This window comes from Morone saxatilis, unplaced genomic scaffold (genome assembly GCF_004916995.1).
Source record: "Morone saxatilis isolate NCDOM2014 unplaced genomic scaffold, NCSU_SB_2.0 Contig17, whole genome shotgun sequence".
Taxonomy (NCBI): Eukaryota; Metazoa; Chordata; class Actinopteri; family Moronidae; genus Morone; species Morone saxatilis.
In genome coordinates, this window is record NW_023339729.1 from 6614497 (window position 1) to 6629129 (window position 14633).

General features: G+C 45.0%; 1 protein-coding gene and 1 non-coding gene across 10 annotated transcripts in view; both read right to left on the reverse strand.

Moving 5' to 3' along the window:
- The window catches only part of htt (huntingtin), a 33377-nt gene that overhangs the window by 8349 nt on the left and 10395 nt on the right, over window positions 1–14633 (reverse strand). For 5 of the 9 annotated variants that reach the window (XM_035659793.1, XM_035659796.1, XM_035659790.1 and 2 more), the window contains 44 exons: window positions 14418–14515; window positions 14180–14319; window positions 13941–14004; window positions 13727–13827; window positions 13408–13554; window positions 13109–13229; window positions 12867–13012; window positions 12501–12685; window positions 12142–12362; window positions 11851–11977; window positions 11638–11762; window positions 11417–11527; window positions 11123–11200; window positions 10556–10779; window positions 10367–10445; window positions 10044–10205; window positions 9893–9948; window positions 9544–9692; window positions 8934–9070; window positions 8713–8829; window positions 8417–8539; window positions 8064–8323; window positions 7749–7891; window positions 7383–7611; window positions 7098–7239; window positions 6808–6987; window positions 6390–6566; window positions 6144–6220; window positions 5551–5686; window positions 5297–5419; window positions 4995–5202; window positions 4663–4808; window positions 4032–4209; window positions 3820–3921; window positions 3531–3715; window positions 3328–3454; window positions 3024–3127; window positions 2573–2727; window positions 2333–2472; window positions 2151–2233; window positions 1508–1638; window positions 1272–1404; window positions 973–1128; window positions 666–856 (listed from right to left, as the gene is read on the reverse strand). In XM_035659793.1, coding sequence (XP_035515686.1) covers window positions 666–856; window positions 973–1128; window positions 1272–1404; window positions 1508–1638; window positions 2151–2233; window positions 2333–2472; window positions 2573–2727; window positions 3024–3127; window positions 3328–3454; window positions 3531–3715; window positions 3820–3921; window positions 4032–4209; window positions 4663–4808; window positions 4995–5202; window positions 5297–5419; window positions 5551–5686; window positions 6144–6220; window positions 6390–6566; window positions 6808–6987; window positions 7098–7239; window positions 7383–7611; window positions 7749–7891; window positions 8064–8323; window positions 8417–8539; window positions 8713–8829; window positions 8934–9070; window positions 9544–9692; window positions 9893–9948; window positions 10044–10205; window positions 10367–10445; window positions 10556–10779; window positions 11123–11200; window positions 11417–11527; window positions 11638–11762; window positions 11851–11977; window positions 12142–12362; window positions 12501–12685; window positions 12867–13012; window positions 13109–13229; window positions 13408–13554; window positions 13727–13827; window positions 13941–14004; window positions 14180–14319; window positions 14418–14515 — 6217 coding nt within the window. Of the gene's footprint in view, window positions 1–665; window positions 857–972; window positions 1129–1271; window positions 1405–1507; window positions 1639–2150; window positions 2237–2332; window positions 2473–2572; window positions 2728–3023; window positions 3128–3327; window positions 3455–3530; window positions 3716–3819; window positions 3922–4031; window positions 4210–4662; window positions 4809–4994; window positions 5203–5296; window positions 5420–5550; window positions 5687–6143; window positions 6221–6389; window positions 6567–6807; window positions 6988–7097; window positions 7240–7382; window positions 7612–7748; window positions 7892–8063; window positions 8324–8416; window positions 8540–8712; window positions 8830–8933; window positions 9071–9543; window positions 9693–9892; window positions 9949–10043; window positions 10206–10366; window positions 10446–10555; window positions 10780–11122; window positions 11201–11416; window positions 11528–11637; window positions 11763–11850; window positions 11978–12141; window positions 12363–12500; window positions 12686–12866; window positions 13013–13108; window positions 13230–13407; window positions 13555–13726; window positions 13828–13940; window positions 14005–14179; window positions 14320–14417; window positions 14516–14633 lie in introns of all 9 variants that reach the window. The other 4 variants (XM_035659789.1, XM_035659791.1, XM_035659794.1 and 1 more) reach the window with 1 other exon arrangement.
- On the reverse strand, window positions 10915–11044 carry LOC118327659. The gene has a single exon (XR_004796716.1).

Here is a 14633-nt window from a genome sequence, read left to right on the forward strand (position 1 = left end):
GGGCAGCATCTAGTGGCCAAGTCATGGCACTGCACTCTTGGTCTGATCCCCTTATTAAAACCATATGCAGACTTTGAATGTGGTGTAGCACAGCAACTCAGATTTTCTGACTTTTGTCATGTTGATATGATCTTTGAGAAGGTGTACTGATTACAACATTATCCCATTTGGAGAAATCAACTTTAATTATCACAATATTATAAGAAGAAAAACGTGAGCGGTCGCTATGGGGCAGATTGTGGCAGTTGTTCGTGTGGAAAGGCAGTGCATTCTTCCCCAGACATATGTGGTGTATTTATCAAAACAAGCTCAGAATGAATAAACACAAGCCACAAGGAAGGTTGTGGTTGGGAAAAGAAACATAACTCACTTATTCTACAGGAATATCAATATCAGACAGACAAAGTGAGTACACCAAATTATCTAGAGAGCAACATGGCTAACTAAAATAACTATAGTGCAACTAAAGTAAGTTTTTACTGCATTAAACTCACTGGGACATCAGATACACCTTCTCACCTCCACCTGCTGCAATCAGTGTGTGAATGGAACAGAGCAGCAGCTCTGACATAAAAACATTTGCTCCCAGAATCCCTTTCATTAGTTCAGCTCATTAGATGACGAAACAAGGTCGGGGGTCTGTGCGTTTGTTGAGCGATACTCACTGAGCGATGGCCCTGAGGTTGGACAGCAGGTACTCAGAGACAGTGGGGATAAGCTGTTTGGCTGTGTCATCCAGTAAGTCACACTCCAACACATACAGCACTCCATGCAGAGCCCCCATACGGCTGGGCAGGTGGGTGCTACGTAGGGTTGTCTCCAACAGGCGACACACAGGCTCCGCTATTGCTTTGTCCTGGTAATATACATTGAGTTTAGAGGTTAATGGTACACTACTGCAACCAATAACAAACACATCCTTAAACCATCAAAAAGCCCCCCCCCACCACCCACCCACATGATGATACTCACCATGCCCAGTACGGCAGCAGCCTTGCAGATGGCAGGGACCAGGTATTGATTGAGGATCTCATCCTCTGGTGGGTGGAGCTTCTGCAGTTCCATCAGGGTGGAGAACATCATGTCAAACTGGTTCCTCTCAGTGAACAGGTCCGACACCGCCAGCAGCTACACAAAGCAAGAGGGGGAGGACAGGGGAGAGGGTGACTAGGGTCTTTGCCTAAACTGCTCTCCTCGAACAGGAGATAATCCTTTACTGATGTGAATGAACAGACGCCTATTTGATCAACAGCATGTGCATCTTAACTCACCGATCGGACCACTTCACTGATGAGTATGGTTGGGGTCCTCCTGTTACTCGGGGAACCTGGGATGAGCCACTGGCTGTAGAGCTCCAGGAGAAACTGGGAACATGAATGGATGTCCACACCTGCACGATGCTTCCTGAAAGCACAGACAGACAGTGGTAGGTGCTGTTTGTTTCAGTACATTTGCGTCGAGACTGAGGAAGTCAGTGAGCACGCATGTCTGCATTTATTTGACTGACCTAGAGTTGATAGGAGATAGGGGTGGGGAGGTGGGGGCCGGAGTGTCCGCTTCATCCTCTTCATCCTCTCCCCATTCTTCCTCTCTCAGTGGGGTGATGTTGTTGCCTAGCCACACAGAGTGGATGGAGACCTAGAGAGGGAGAATAAAAATATGTATTTAACATTGTGCTACTGATGGTCAGCATATGACCCAAATCTTAAACCAGCATCCTTAGATTTAAGATAGATAATGGATAAGGCATTTTTCCTGCTTCCAACACATTAACTTTGAGAACAATATGTTCACTTGCTGCCCAATATATCCCACCCACTGACAGGAACCCTGATAACAAGATAATCAGTGTTATTCACATCACCTGTCAGTGCTCATAATGTTATGACTGATTGGTGAGTATTGGTCTAAATGGGGCACATACCAGTCTACCAAAGGGTATGACAACTGAAACTATGGTAAATGCTACTGTTAAAAGCAAATGTGATTAAAAGCAAAACATTCTGTGACCCAAAAACTCCTGTGTATACCATGCAACTGATTGACCCCACGTTTACTGTGGTCCTACTGAAAATCCAATATTAGGAACCTGAACACGGTTTCCTCAAGCATGTTATCTAACTCTTCCTCTTTGTTCATGCGTCTCCTACCTGTCCCAGTTTGTAGTCCATGTTGCCCATCTCCCGCTCTGTGTTGATCTGAAGCAGCAGCTTCTCATGGCTGATCAGCGTGCCTGCTGAAACAAAAATAAACAAGAAATTAAGAGTGGTAGGTGTAAGTGCAGCAGCTGTGAGGAGAGAGGGACACTTTGTCAAAGTGAACAATGTGTTACCAGCTGAGGCTGCAGACAGCGAGGGTACAGGGTCCCAGGCGTGGTACGGGTGGTGTGTGTGGACATTGTCTCTCTTCGACACAAGAGCCTGAATCTCTCTCTCCACCTCACCCCTGATCACTGCAAGTTTCCTTCCAAACCTGGGCGCAAACAAAAACAAAATAATCCAAATATTGTTGCATGCTTGTTCCTGGCATTACTACAGTGTAAATATTGAATACAAATTTGCTACATAGCTACCGTGTTTCCAGGGCTTTGAGGCTCTTGTTGCGGGGCTGCTGTTCCAGACAGCTGACTGCAGGGTTGCCAGCAGTGGGCAGGGTCATGGCACTCAGCACCAGGCTGGTGATGGCCTGCACCGCTAAAACATTCAACTGGGTACGCTCCAAGTCTTCCTAGAGACAAAAGGATAAACAAAACATTGAGACAAATGGCAAAGAGACAGGGAACAGAGGGCTATAGAACCATTTCCAACAATTTATTACAATGTGTCTATGAGGTGTGACGAAACACAGAGCATGTGTACTTCTTCGGTGAACTCTCTGTATATAAACAAATGCTTGCATGTTTCTAATTAAAGTGAGCAATTGTTTGAGCTTATGCAGGCATGAAGGAGTGACGAGTTCTGTCAAATCAACCTCACTAACCAGCAGCACATTTCAGGATGTTATATTCGTGTGTGTGTATATACCTCCTGCTGTGTCTCCTCCTCCTGGTCCATAGTGATGGGTTGGGTGACCAGCACCCCTAGCAGAGTGGCCCAGGTCTCCTCAAACTGAGTCCTGCTGCTCCAGCCTAAACATGGCAACACAAACCGTTCAGATGACAGAAAATACAGTATTCATCTGTCACACTCCAAAATCTGACACAATGGTGGCGTTCTGAATAGTTCCAGATGTGCAGTTCTGGGCTATCAACAGTGGATAGTGTCATTAATGAGATGAACGTGAATGAGAAAAAGGGAAAATCGATTTCTTGACTGTGTGTTTCTGTACCCAGTGTGTTGATGCGGTAGAGGAACTCTCTGAATACATCCTTCTCCTGCAGGAAGTCTACAGGAATTTCAGGCAGCGTCGTGCCGTACTCTCCTCCTGGCTGAGGGGACCAGCCCAGTTTCCAAACCTAAACACACATCATTTTAATAGACCAATACATTCATGAATAAAAACTCAAGGTGTAATACTGTTCACACACTGACCAGTGGAGGTACTCGGGTGTAGCTGTTGACCAGAGGCAGTCGGGACAGACTGATGACAATGTTACGCAATGTTGGTGTGAGGAAAGCGGGGAATGCACTGTTTCTATGGTGACCTAGGGCAAGGACGCTCTGCAGGCCTTCCACCAGCTCCGCCATGATCTCACATGCTTGCCACTCAAACATGTCTGCAACACAGAGGGAACTTGCCATCATATATCACCTTATGCTTTCACCTGAGATCTGCTCAGAAGAATAAAAAAACAGAAGATTTACAAATTTGAGTACTCACGTTCAGCATGTGCCGAGTCCACTTGGTCTCCTTCGGCCTCTCTCTCTGCCTTTGTCTTTTTCTTCTCTGGATGCAGGAGCTGGTCGCCAGGACTCACAGCCACTGGGAAGCCATGGCAAAAGGTTTGATCAGCATTGAAATGACACATTAAGTCATAGCATGTAACCATACTAAATAACAGAGAACGCCCAAACATGCCCTGGAGGGCTCACCTGCAACAATGATGAGGCGTAGACAGTAGATGAGGGAGCAGGTATGTGTGGTGTACTCTGGTGTAGAGAGTTTGTTCCAGACACACGGCTGCTGCAGAGCCAGACACAGGCAGGACAGAGCCCACTGCAGGTCCACACTCAGGGGCAAGTGGTCCTGGAGGAGACGCCACACTAGCACCTGGGCAAAGAGTGAGACATACAAGGGTGAAAGATAAATGTGAAGAACAAAAATACGTTTTCCATGAGTCTATTTTGAAAGTACATATCTAGAATCATAATTAACATAACTCTGGAGAAACATACTTGATTTATTTACTTTATGTACTTTAAGTAATCAACACCACTGTACGTTGGCTGCACAACCTCGAAGTACCAAACTTCCATCTCTAAAAATGACACCATGGCATCAGTGAGCATGAAGGCCTCTCATACTATTTTGAACCTGCAGAGGATTCGTAACATCAGAATTTAGGTGAAGTTATGGGGTCCTAATTACTTTAGATGGAACTTACTGCACTTTTGTCACAGAGACTGAACCCTGGAGATTATTATTAAAATTATTTGATTATATGGCTCCAAGCAAGGAATAAGCCAATGAACAAAATGACATGTTTAATATGTGGTCTTTTACCTCAGTGGCAGTGCAGGTGAAAGTGGTGATGAGATGTTCCTTGTCAGAGGGGATATGTAGTGAGGAAGGCAACTGGCTCACACTCAGCAGGTACTGGGACAGAGCTCTGCAGAGTGACAAAACCCTGGGGTAGAAACCTGGCTCACCTGAAACAGACAGCAAACATACTGTAATTACACTAAATACTTAAAACATGTTCAATACCGTCACTCCAATTTAAAAACTGTACAATATGTCAAAATGAAAAGAGTCATAGAAAGCTCAATCTGAAAGTTTAGGAAATTACAGAACTCTGAATTTTATGACTCATGTCGCCCCTCCCCCCTACTCACCATACACATCAGCTACTTTGTCCCAGTAAGGCTGTGACTGGGAGGGCGGCAGGAAGGACTGGTGTGGGACAGGAAGTGACCCGGTGACCTCTGCAAGCTGCTCTAGAGTAACCTGCAAGGCAGTCTCCAACAAGAGCGACCCCTGACCCCGTGCTAACCGCTGCACCCCCATACTCAGGCATGGACACAGCAGACTTAGGTTGAACTCCTGGGGGGGAAAAAAGGCCAGGTTTAGTTGCTACATATACTGATTTTACTCAATAAATATAGCAAGAGTATTTATACACTGCAGTCTGTGTCACCTTGCAGCTCATGACATTAAAGAGGTCAGCGGGAGGTAGTTTGGTGAGGAGTTCAGTCGTCTCCAACAGGGAAACATCTCCACGAAGACAACACTGAGACTTCACCAGGGCCACGTACCACTCCTTAACACAAAAGTAAATTATGTACAATAAATATTTTACTTCCTGTTCTGAATGTTCTTACTTTGCAGGATGAAGACGCACAGTAAAAACATAAAATGCACACTCACACCCAGATTCTCTAAATCCCTCACCTTATCTGCAATAACCAGTTCAGGGGCTGGTGGTGGGTCCCCATCCAAGGGGTGTGATGTCACAGGAGGTGTGGGGCTACTGGTGTCAGCAACAGTTGCTCTGAACCTGTCCAGCAGGGAGTAGAACCTCTGATGCCTGGGAGAAGAAAGATGAACAGAGGATGGAATGCATTTTTTTTTTTCCCCAATTTGACCAAAATCTGTCCTGCTGATGGATAAGCTTCAATCCCTGTAGATATATGGCACCCTGAATAGCCCACAGAGCACAGGATCTCAACCTTAATCTGCTACACTGTAGGGATACTACTTTTGAATAAAAGCAGTTTATGTATGCAATACTTGGGGAACCTAAGCAATAAAAACAAAAGCAAACAGTCAAAAGTGAGAAGAAAAATAATCTGATTGCCTACAATTAAATGTAATGTAATTAAATTAAGTTTGGTTCCGTTTAAATCCAGTCACCTTTGGAATCTTCATTTTTGCTTTGTTAATAGCTGCGTTTTCTGTTCTGCTTTTTACTATACAATCATAACTAAAATATGCTACAGGATGCCAGACTATTCCTCAAATTGGCTGCAGACGAGGAGTGTTACCTCTGAGCCAGGCCACTGGTCTGGAGGTATTCCTGGATCCTGTCCAGTTCCTCCACAGGCAGCTGAGCTATACTGTTCTGCAGGGTGGAAGCACAGAATAACACATGATCAACTTGAGAAAGATTTTTTACAACAAATTCAGAGCTTTTCCCGAAGCATCACAGAAAGACACAACGTTTGCATCTAAATGTTTATCTACTTGTATACATTAATGAAAATGTATTCAAACCCATACATAAGCTGTACCTGTAGCGTCTCAGCCAGCAGCATCTCTACTCTGCGACATGCCAGTGTGTCCACCATGCGAGCCAGGACACGGAAGGGTGTATTGAGCAGCTTGTCCACATACAGCATCAACAGGGAGCCAGACTGACTCAGGTGAATGCCTTCCAAACACTGCAGAGTCTTCTTCAACATGGTAGGCTGGAAAGGAGAGGAGAGGGGAGGATTTAGTTGGTAAGACAGAAAAGAGAACACAGAAGGAGAGCAAGGAGAAAGGGAGGTGAAGATGAAAGAACAATAATGATAAACCAGGTGCCCTAAACAAAATATCAAACTGCAATAAAAAGGACAGAATAGAAACCAAACATTTTAAGTAGAAAGTAGAAAGAAACTAGGAGGAATGATGAAAAGAGACTAAAGATTAAAAAGGATGTAATCTCACAGTGGTGAGGTTGTCACAGCGGGACTGGATGGCTTGGATGAAGAGACCACTGGCAGCTGAGTTGCGATGGACAGCGCTGATGAAATCCTGCACTGGAGGCTCATGGGAAAGATTGATGAGGTCACGTACGTGGTTGACAATCAGCCAGGTCAGATGCTCTGAGTCATGGAGGTTCTGACACTGTAGATATGAGAAAAATGCCATCATTTTGATGATCATTGTCCTGGTGATATTAATTCCAAGAGTGTTCAACGATATTTTGTGTTGTGCAACATTCTTATGAGTCTCACCACATAATCACAGAAGAGGATGAGGGCTCCCCTGCGTACAATTTCTCTGTTGACCATGGCTAACCGAGTCTCAGGCTTGTCCTCTTCTCCTTCTCCAGAGGAGTGAGGGCTCAGCAGCTTTGTGCATGAGAGGCTCTGTCTCCTAAGAGAAGCATGGGGACATGGTAGATTGCCACAAGATACAGTGCTGTGCTAAGGTTCTAACAGTGATTGGATTTTGGATAATTTGCTGCACCACAAATTAACAGAACATCTATAATGTAAGATCACACTATCTGTTCATACCTGGGAGTCTGGTGCACCTCAGCCCACCAGGAGTAGTTGGTGTAGTTGATTATGAGGAGGACCTGGCACCATAGCAGCACCAGGGAGGGGTGGGTGGTGATCAGGCACTGCACCATGCTGTTCAGGCCCTCCAAAGGGTAAAACAGGCCTGCCTCGGTGCCAGTCTGTCCACCCCCACTCTCACCTTTCAGGAGACGGCTAGCTGCAGCTGTGATCCGGCGAAACATTCCTGGGAGGAAAAGGAAAGCAACAGAAGATGAAAGGACAGATGAAAAGACATTTAAAGCGCACCAATTTCAAATGCAACTGATTTGGTGATTTTAATTGTAAAGCTTAGTATCCAACATTGAAATGATATAAGCTCACCACTTTTGAAGACATGTATGAGACACATGAGCAGTGTACCCAGCTGCTGGCAGTAGAAAGTGTGTTGCTGCTCTGTAATATCCACTTTAACCTGTCTGGAGGAAATGTCATCCAGCAACACTCCTACCAGCTGGAGCAGGAACCTGGAGGGAGGGGATATGGGACAACAGAAAGTGGAAGTGAGATGGAAAAAACATTAAACATGGAGGAAAAGTAGTAGTAGTAAAAGAAAAGGTTGCAAAAAAAGTAGAAACATCTTTCAATTCTTGAGTCAGAAACATCCTTAAACTATACACAGTGAACACACTCACTAACCTGGCAAAGGTCTCTTCAGGTAGGGCTTTTTGTGCCTCACCATTAGGTTCCTGGTTACCAAGAGTCTCAGCAGTGGGTGGGTCATTTGGGGAGGGGCTCTGCTGATGGAGACGACGGATTGTGTGGCAAGAGAGGAGATGCGGGGAGAGGGACAGTTCATGGACTCGGGATAGGACAATGTCCTCAGTGGACTGGGAGACAAGTACCCTGAGCACTGCCAGGATACCGGACACCCACAGCTGGACTGTAGTTACTGATGCCTGGAAGAGCATAGGTGGTTTGATTTAGAGTCAAAAATCGATATTTTGAAAGTCTGTCCAGGTCTTTGTGCATGTTCAGATGAAATGTCTCACCATGGTAACTGGGGTGGTGAACATGCTCTTCAGCAGCATGTCTACAGGTCTGAGAGAGGAGGGCGCCACAGTCTCAAACAGCGTGTTCAACACTCCCAAGGCCTCTGGAGAGTCTAGGTGCATCTTTGAGGACACAACATACAAATATGTAAGAGCATTTTATGACACAGTAGTCTCTGTGGCTCCAGTCAATTTGTTTGTGCGTACTAACATGTTTTGATTGTACTGTACAATAGCTTGATTTAAATTCCCCAGGGGTGACTAATCTCAAATATGTACACCATGTAGTTTCTTACCTGCTGCTTAGCAATCATGGGGAGTATGACATCAGCAATCTGTCTGGACAATCTCTTCCACTTGTCCTCATTCTCCTTGTGACACTGTTGCAGTACAAGGATGAACATCTCCAAAACCTACAACACACACGTAGAAGAGAATGTCAGGCAGTGAAAAGACTGGCCAGAATACTCCATGACATTATCATGCTGCATCTGTTTGAATCTATTTCTGACCACACCTGATGGTATTGCACAAGTCTGAGCAGCATGGAGACCACCACTTCTTTTTGTGTATCCAGCTCTTTGCCTGCATCTGCTTTGTTTGAGCCCCTCAACACAAATAGGTCATGGACTATTGGCTGCAGGGCTGGAATGGCTGTGGGGGAAGGAGAAGATTTAATCATTTAGACTCAACATTAGGAATAGACTTGTTCCGATATCAGTAGTGGAAATTCCTCAGATATTGGCTACCGGGATAACGCAGCATCGAGTACCAACAAGTACACGTCTGCTACTTCCAAGCAGTGTCCCGTTCGCCATTTTTTACCCCGAGGATAGCAAAGTCATGACCTGCCGTACTCTGACAAAGGGTTCAACCAAGGAAGGGTATATAAACAATGACATCATAAAGGCTTAGTAGTATACCATTTTTAAGGCAAAAAATGGTATCGAATATCTGTAATTAGGTAACCAGCTGGTCATCTAGCTACAATAAGGACGGTGTTTGAGGTTGTGTGTTACCTTGAAGTAAAGTTCAGCAATGTAAGGAAGAGAAAACTGCAGTGAAATGTGTTTATAAGTAAAAGAAATGATTGTGTATGTAGTGCGTATTGCCTGTGTTCCTCTCACCATGAGTGACCGCTTTCCTGCCACTCGCCATGATGCCGTCACACAGCTGGATGATCTTGGGGATGCTGATTATCTGTTTTGAGTGGTAACGCTCATAAGACAGCAGGACCAGGAAGAAAAAGATGTTGGGAATGATGGCCTCTGAATCTCTGAGCAGGAAGTACAACAGGTGTGTATTTTAGTTCACAGGCCAACATGGGAATATTTAAGCTAATCTACAGGAAACAAATCACTTACATCACTCATACAAAAAAAGTCATGCACTACAGAACGCCTTGAGACACATGTGTTACTAAAAATGCCACAGTACATTGCTCTTTTACAGGAGTCACGGCAGAGGAAAACTTACCTGAATTGTCCCACTTCAATGTACTCAAACTGCTTCAGGACAAAGCCTATGAACACCTGGAACATAGAAGACATCTCCGTGAGTGAGCTAAATACCACAAGGTGAAGATGAAAAAACATACGGGTGTGGTTTGTTGTTTATTTTGTTTAACCTGATCTGAGTCCAACAGGCAGTAGTTGACTCTGAGCTGCACAAGTTGGGCTAGCAGGTCCAGTACTTGTCTCTGCAGGGCCACAGAGGTGCTGGTAGTGTACTGCTTCAAAGCTTTGATCACCAGCGGCTCAAACAGCCGAATGTGGTTGTGGATGGCATTCTGGAGAAATAACAATTAGGCCATAGCTTTCAGAACAGCAGCACCTCACTAAAGCCAATAGGCAATAAAAGTCATACTGACTCATCATATTTTTAGCCTATCACAATCTACACTTAAAGAAGTAAAAGGGAAAAGTAAATGGCAGAACAATCCAAGTTTACCTTGTCTCCTCTGTGGCGTGTTGCATTTGCAATATTGGACCTCAGCTGGTTCGAAGTTTTTTGCATTACGTCAAACCATCTAGTAGAAGAAAAAGAAGGCAGGGTGTGTAAAGTACTACATCTATTTACGTGTGTATTTAAATATACATGCATGCTCCTATCGCTTATCTGTGTGATGCTGCGACTAACCCAGAGGTATCCTGCTCCTGTTCGGCCTGCACCATGTTACGGAGACTAGCATCGGCGAGAGCCTGAGTGAAGTGAGTGTATGGTGCCATGAAGCAGTAGTGGTAGAGGCCTGGTCGCAGGCTGGACGAGCCAAGACGGAGAGCCTTGCCCTGGGAGCGGCTGGGTCCACTCAGGACACCCTCATACTGGGAGGCCAGGTTGGTGCCAAACAAGGTCTTCAACAACTAAAGAAAGAGATGTCTACAGTTACTAGAGAAACAAGCAATAGTTTGGAGTACACATTTGTGCAAAGCGATTTGCTGTGTCTAAAAAGGCACCGGCTAGATCCAGTTAGTATATTACTGCGTGTGTATATAAAACATGTATGGTACCCTCGCACAGGGAACCCAATGCCTTTACAGGCCCTGTCGGCAGGTACCAGCCTCACTCTGTGTGGAGTCACACCAGTTGCAGCACACTGCTCAGTGCTGGAACCATAAAGACTGCCACACACAATAAATAATGGATAAAGCAACAAAATAAAATAATCAATAATATTATCAATAATAAGAGACACCGTTTACTGACCTGTTGTACACAAACAGTAGACATTGTTGGTTCTCTGGAGAAACAGGACTTGAGGTAGCCCAGTATTTCCTCAACACACTGAGAAAGAAGAAAAAAAAAAAAAGAATAAATAAAATTAGTACATAATTTTATTTTATTGCTTAATTACAGTCAATGTGATAGTGGCTTATATGAAGGAAACAGATTAACTTAATTTGCTTCCATCCAGTCCAATCTTCCAGAACCTCCTCCTTCCTGCTCCCACCAATAACATTTTAATGTCAGATTTCCAATAGAGCTGATTTCAATATTTACCTTGCTGATGTCATGTAGTGTGGCCAGCTCTAGAAGCTGAGACAGAACATCTAGAGTAGCACGCAGGAAACCGCCAAACTTCTCCTGGCTACTGTGGAGGTCCAGCGTCACCTAGGAAATACACACAATTAACACCACTGCTAACCACCTGTTAGACAACTAAACCTTGTAAAAAACCTCTCTGTAGTGATAAAGTATTTAAAACGGATGTGTGTTCTGACCTTGAAGTTGGCATGCGTAGCTTTGAGGACATCATAGAGCTTGAGGTAGGGTGGCAGGTGGTAGAAGTTGCCAAGGGTGGTAGATTTGTTTACGGCTGTTGACCCTGTGCTGTCCACTGGCCTGCCTGCTCACAAAAAGCACAACATCAAACTTATTAAATATTCACAGACCACCTGAGCGTGATTGTCCGTAATCTGTGCCAGCACATGTACCTGTGTTGAGCTCATTGCCTTTCTTTGGGCTCATAGGGGCAGTACTAGGCTCAGCAGCTTCCTTCTCCTTGCCTTTTCTCCGAATGGGACTAAGGGAGGGGGTGTTGCTCAGGGAGGGGAGGGTGGCCTAAAATGTAGGGAACAAGGTACAAAAAGTGAACTCAATACACTGGCCATCCTGTGGCTACAACTTGTAGCCATAAGCAGATAAATGCTGGTAAAATGTGGCTTACAGATTATTGCTTTGACTATGAGTCAACTGAACCAAACACAAAGACTTTAAACAGTTACCTTAACTGCGGGTCCAGGTGGGGTGTCATCAAGCACATGGGCACAGATGTTGAGGACCTTCAGTAGATGGGAGAAGAGCTGCTCTACCATGGCCACCAGGGTGCGCTCTGACAGCCCTGCCCAGGGTTCCTCCATCTTATTTGTACTTCCACTGGTGTTTGTGCTACTGCTGCCTTCTTCCTCTCCAGCCCAGGGGTTGTGCATGCATTTTGGAGCCACAGCTGGGAACAGGATTGAGAGATTGGTTAATCAATAACAGGTTACTGCTTTCGCCTGAAAGTTTTGTTTGAGTGAAATGTGGCATGTCTGCAAATACATGAACAGCATTATCAGGCACAATTTGTATGCATGTTACCCACCAGCAAGCAGATTGCCAGAAAGCATAAGTGCATCCTGGTGTGCAGAGAGATCCAGTGGAAACCAGGCAGAGGAAAGTAAGGAGAGGACCATGTTGGCCATTCCCACAGTCAGAGTCCTACGCTCAGTGTCTGGGGCAGATGAAGAGGTGGTTGAAGAGGCTGGAGCACTGCTGGGCTGTGACACACTGCAGAACAGAGGGACGAGGACGGAAGATAATCAAGTGTGTGTATGTTGATAGAGAAATTGAAATTAAGAGCAAGGTTAGCGAGACATCTGGCATGAAATTGTGTGGCATATTATGCAAATAGGCTGGCATTAAAATGTACAGGTTATGGTTGAATTCACAGGAAAGAGGGTACACAAACCTGAGGGCCCTGGCCCTGCTCCGGTTGAGACTAGAGCGAGAAGAAAAACTGCTACTGGAGCTAACATAGCCACAGTGCCAGCCTGTGCTCCATGTGCAAACTGGAAAATTTAAAGCCAGGAGGCACAAGGCCTCACAGCAGCCAAACTGTAGAGAAACACACAAAATAATGTTATTCAAACATGTTACACAAAACTTGTTATACAACAGGCTAAAAAGTGTAATGTGTGTCTGAAAGCTCACAGTCAGGGCTCTGGAGGTAGAGGAGGTAAACGCATGGGAGACGGCGGTAACGACTCTGGACAAATTGTTCTCCAATGTTACATCAGCCACAGTGTTGGACAAGTTGAAGCCTCTGTATGTCCTGGCAGACGGAGGAAATAGCAGAGCTGTGATTTTGTCATGAGCTTTGTAACGTTTGTAGGTTCCATAAAAAGGAACAGTTGACCAATGTTCTTGAGAACGATTTCTTAGTAATAAGATGGCATTGAGAGCCTATGGCATGTGACAGCAAAGGAGTGTGTGTCTGTGTGTGTACATACCTTGTGATTGTGCTGACTGTGAACTGAGAGGGGGGTTGAGTCTCATGCATCAGCAGCTGCAGGTAGACTGAACTCTGGTCCCGGGCAATAGCCACTACTGGGTCCACTTGACCCTGGTCACAGTCATAGAACAACCTGGAAACCAGCCTGATAGAGAGGCACAGAAATAAAGGAAGGGTTAGATGACATTTAAAACAGACACAAACAAAAGACACAAATACTGTTTTAATAAATGTACTAAAATCAGAGTGTTCTCAACCACAGTAAAGTCCTGGATGTGTGATGTAGACAATACAGTATATAAGAACAGAGACTCTACCTGCTGACAGCAGAGGCTGCCACGTGCCGGACTCTAGGATCATCATCTCCCAACAGACGGATGACCACATCATTAAGGACTCGTTCCTGCAGCCGCAGTCGCTACATAGAGGATGGTGGACAAATTAGGGACTGTGGTTTCAGCAATTCAAGTTGAGAGCAACAAAGATTCGCATTTCTACAGCAAGACTACAAGGAAGTTAAGACGAACTTACCCCAGTGTAGTGATGATTCCCTTTGTGCAAAGTCTCCGTTTTCCTCTCCAGGAAATTAACTAACCTAATCACAGATAATACATTAAGAGTTTAGCCATGTTGCATTCATATTTAAAAAAAGATACTGCATGTGTATGTGGATAAGGATATAGATATAGATATAGAGATTTTGAAAGTGCAGTCCACCCATGACAGCAAGATGCCTAAGCAAGTTGCTTCAGTAAGAAAACTGATCCTACCGGAAGTCCATCTCAGCCAGAGTCTCCAAGAGCTCAGTACGAACAAGCCAATATGATGAATCCCTCAGAGCAAGCAGGTCTATCACCAACTGCAGGCCGAGCTCACTCAGAGTACTGCTGCACACAGTCATGATGCAGTGCTGAAACACACAAAAAAAAATAAAAATAAAGAAGGGGAGACTCACAAACACAAACAGACACAGAGCACAGTTTCCACTTACATACAGAGCCGTCTTACCCTCACTGCAGAGCAAGCCATCTTGCAGGTGACGGAGGATTCATCTTTGAGAGTTTTCTGGAGCAAAGGCACCAAGTCCACCAGGGACAGAGGGTTACCTGGAGAGCAAAATGACAGACAGGTGAGAGAAACATTAAATACTATCCAAGGTTTTCAACATGGCAGCACCAAGACAAATACACTTGAACAAATACCCCCCCCTCCACACACACACAC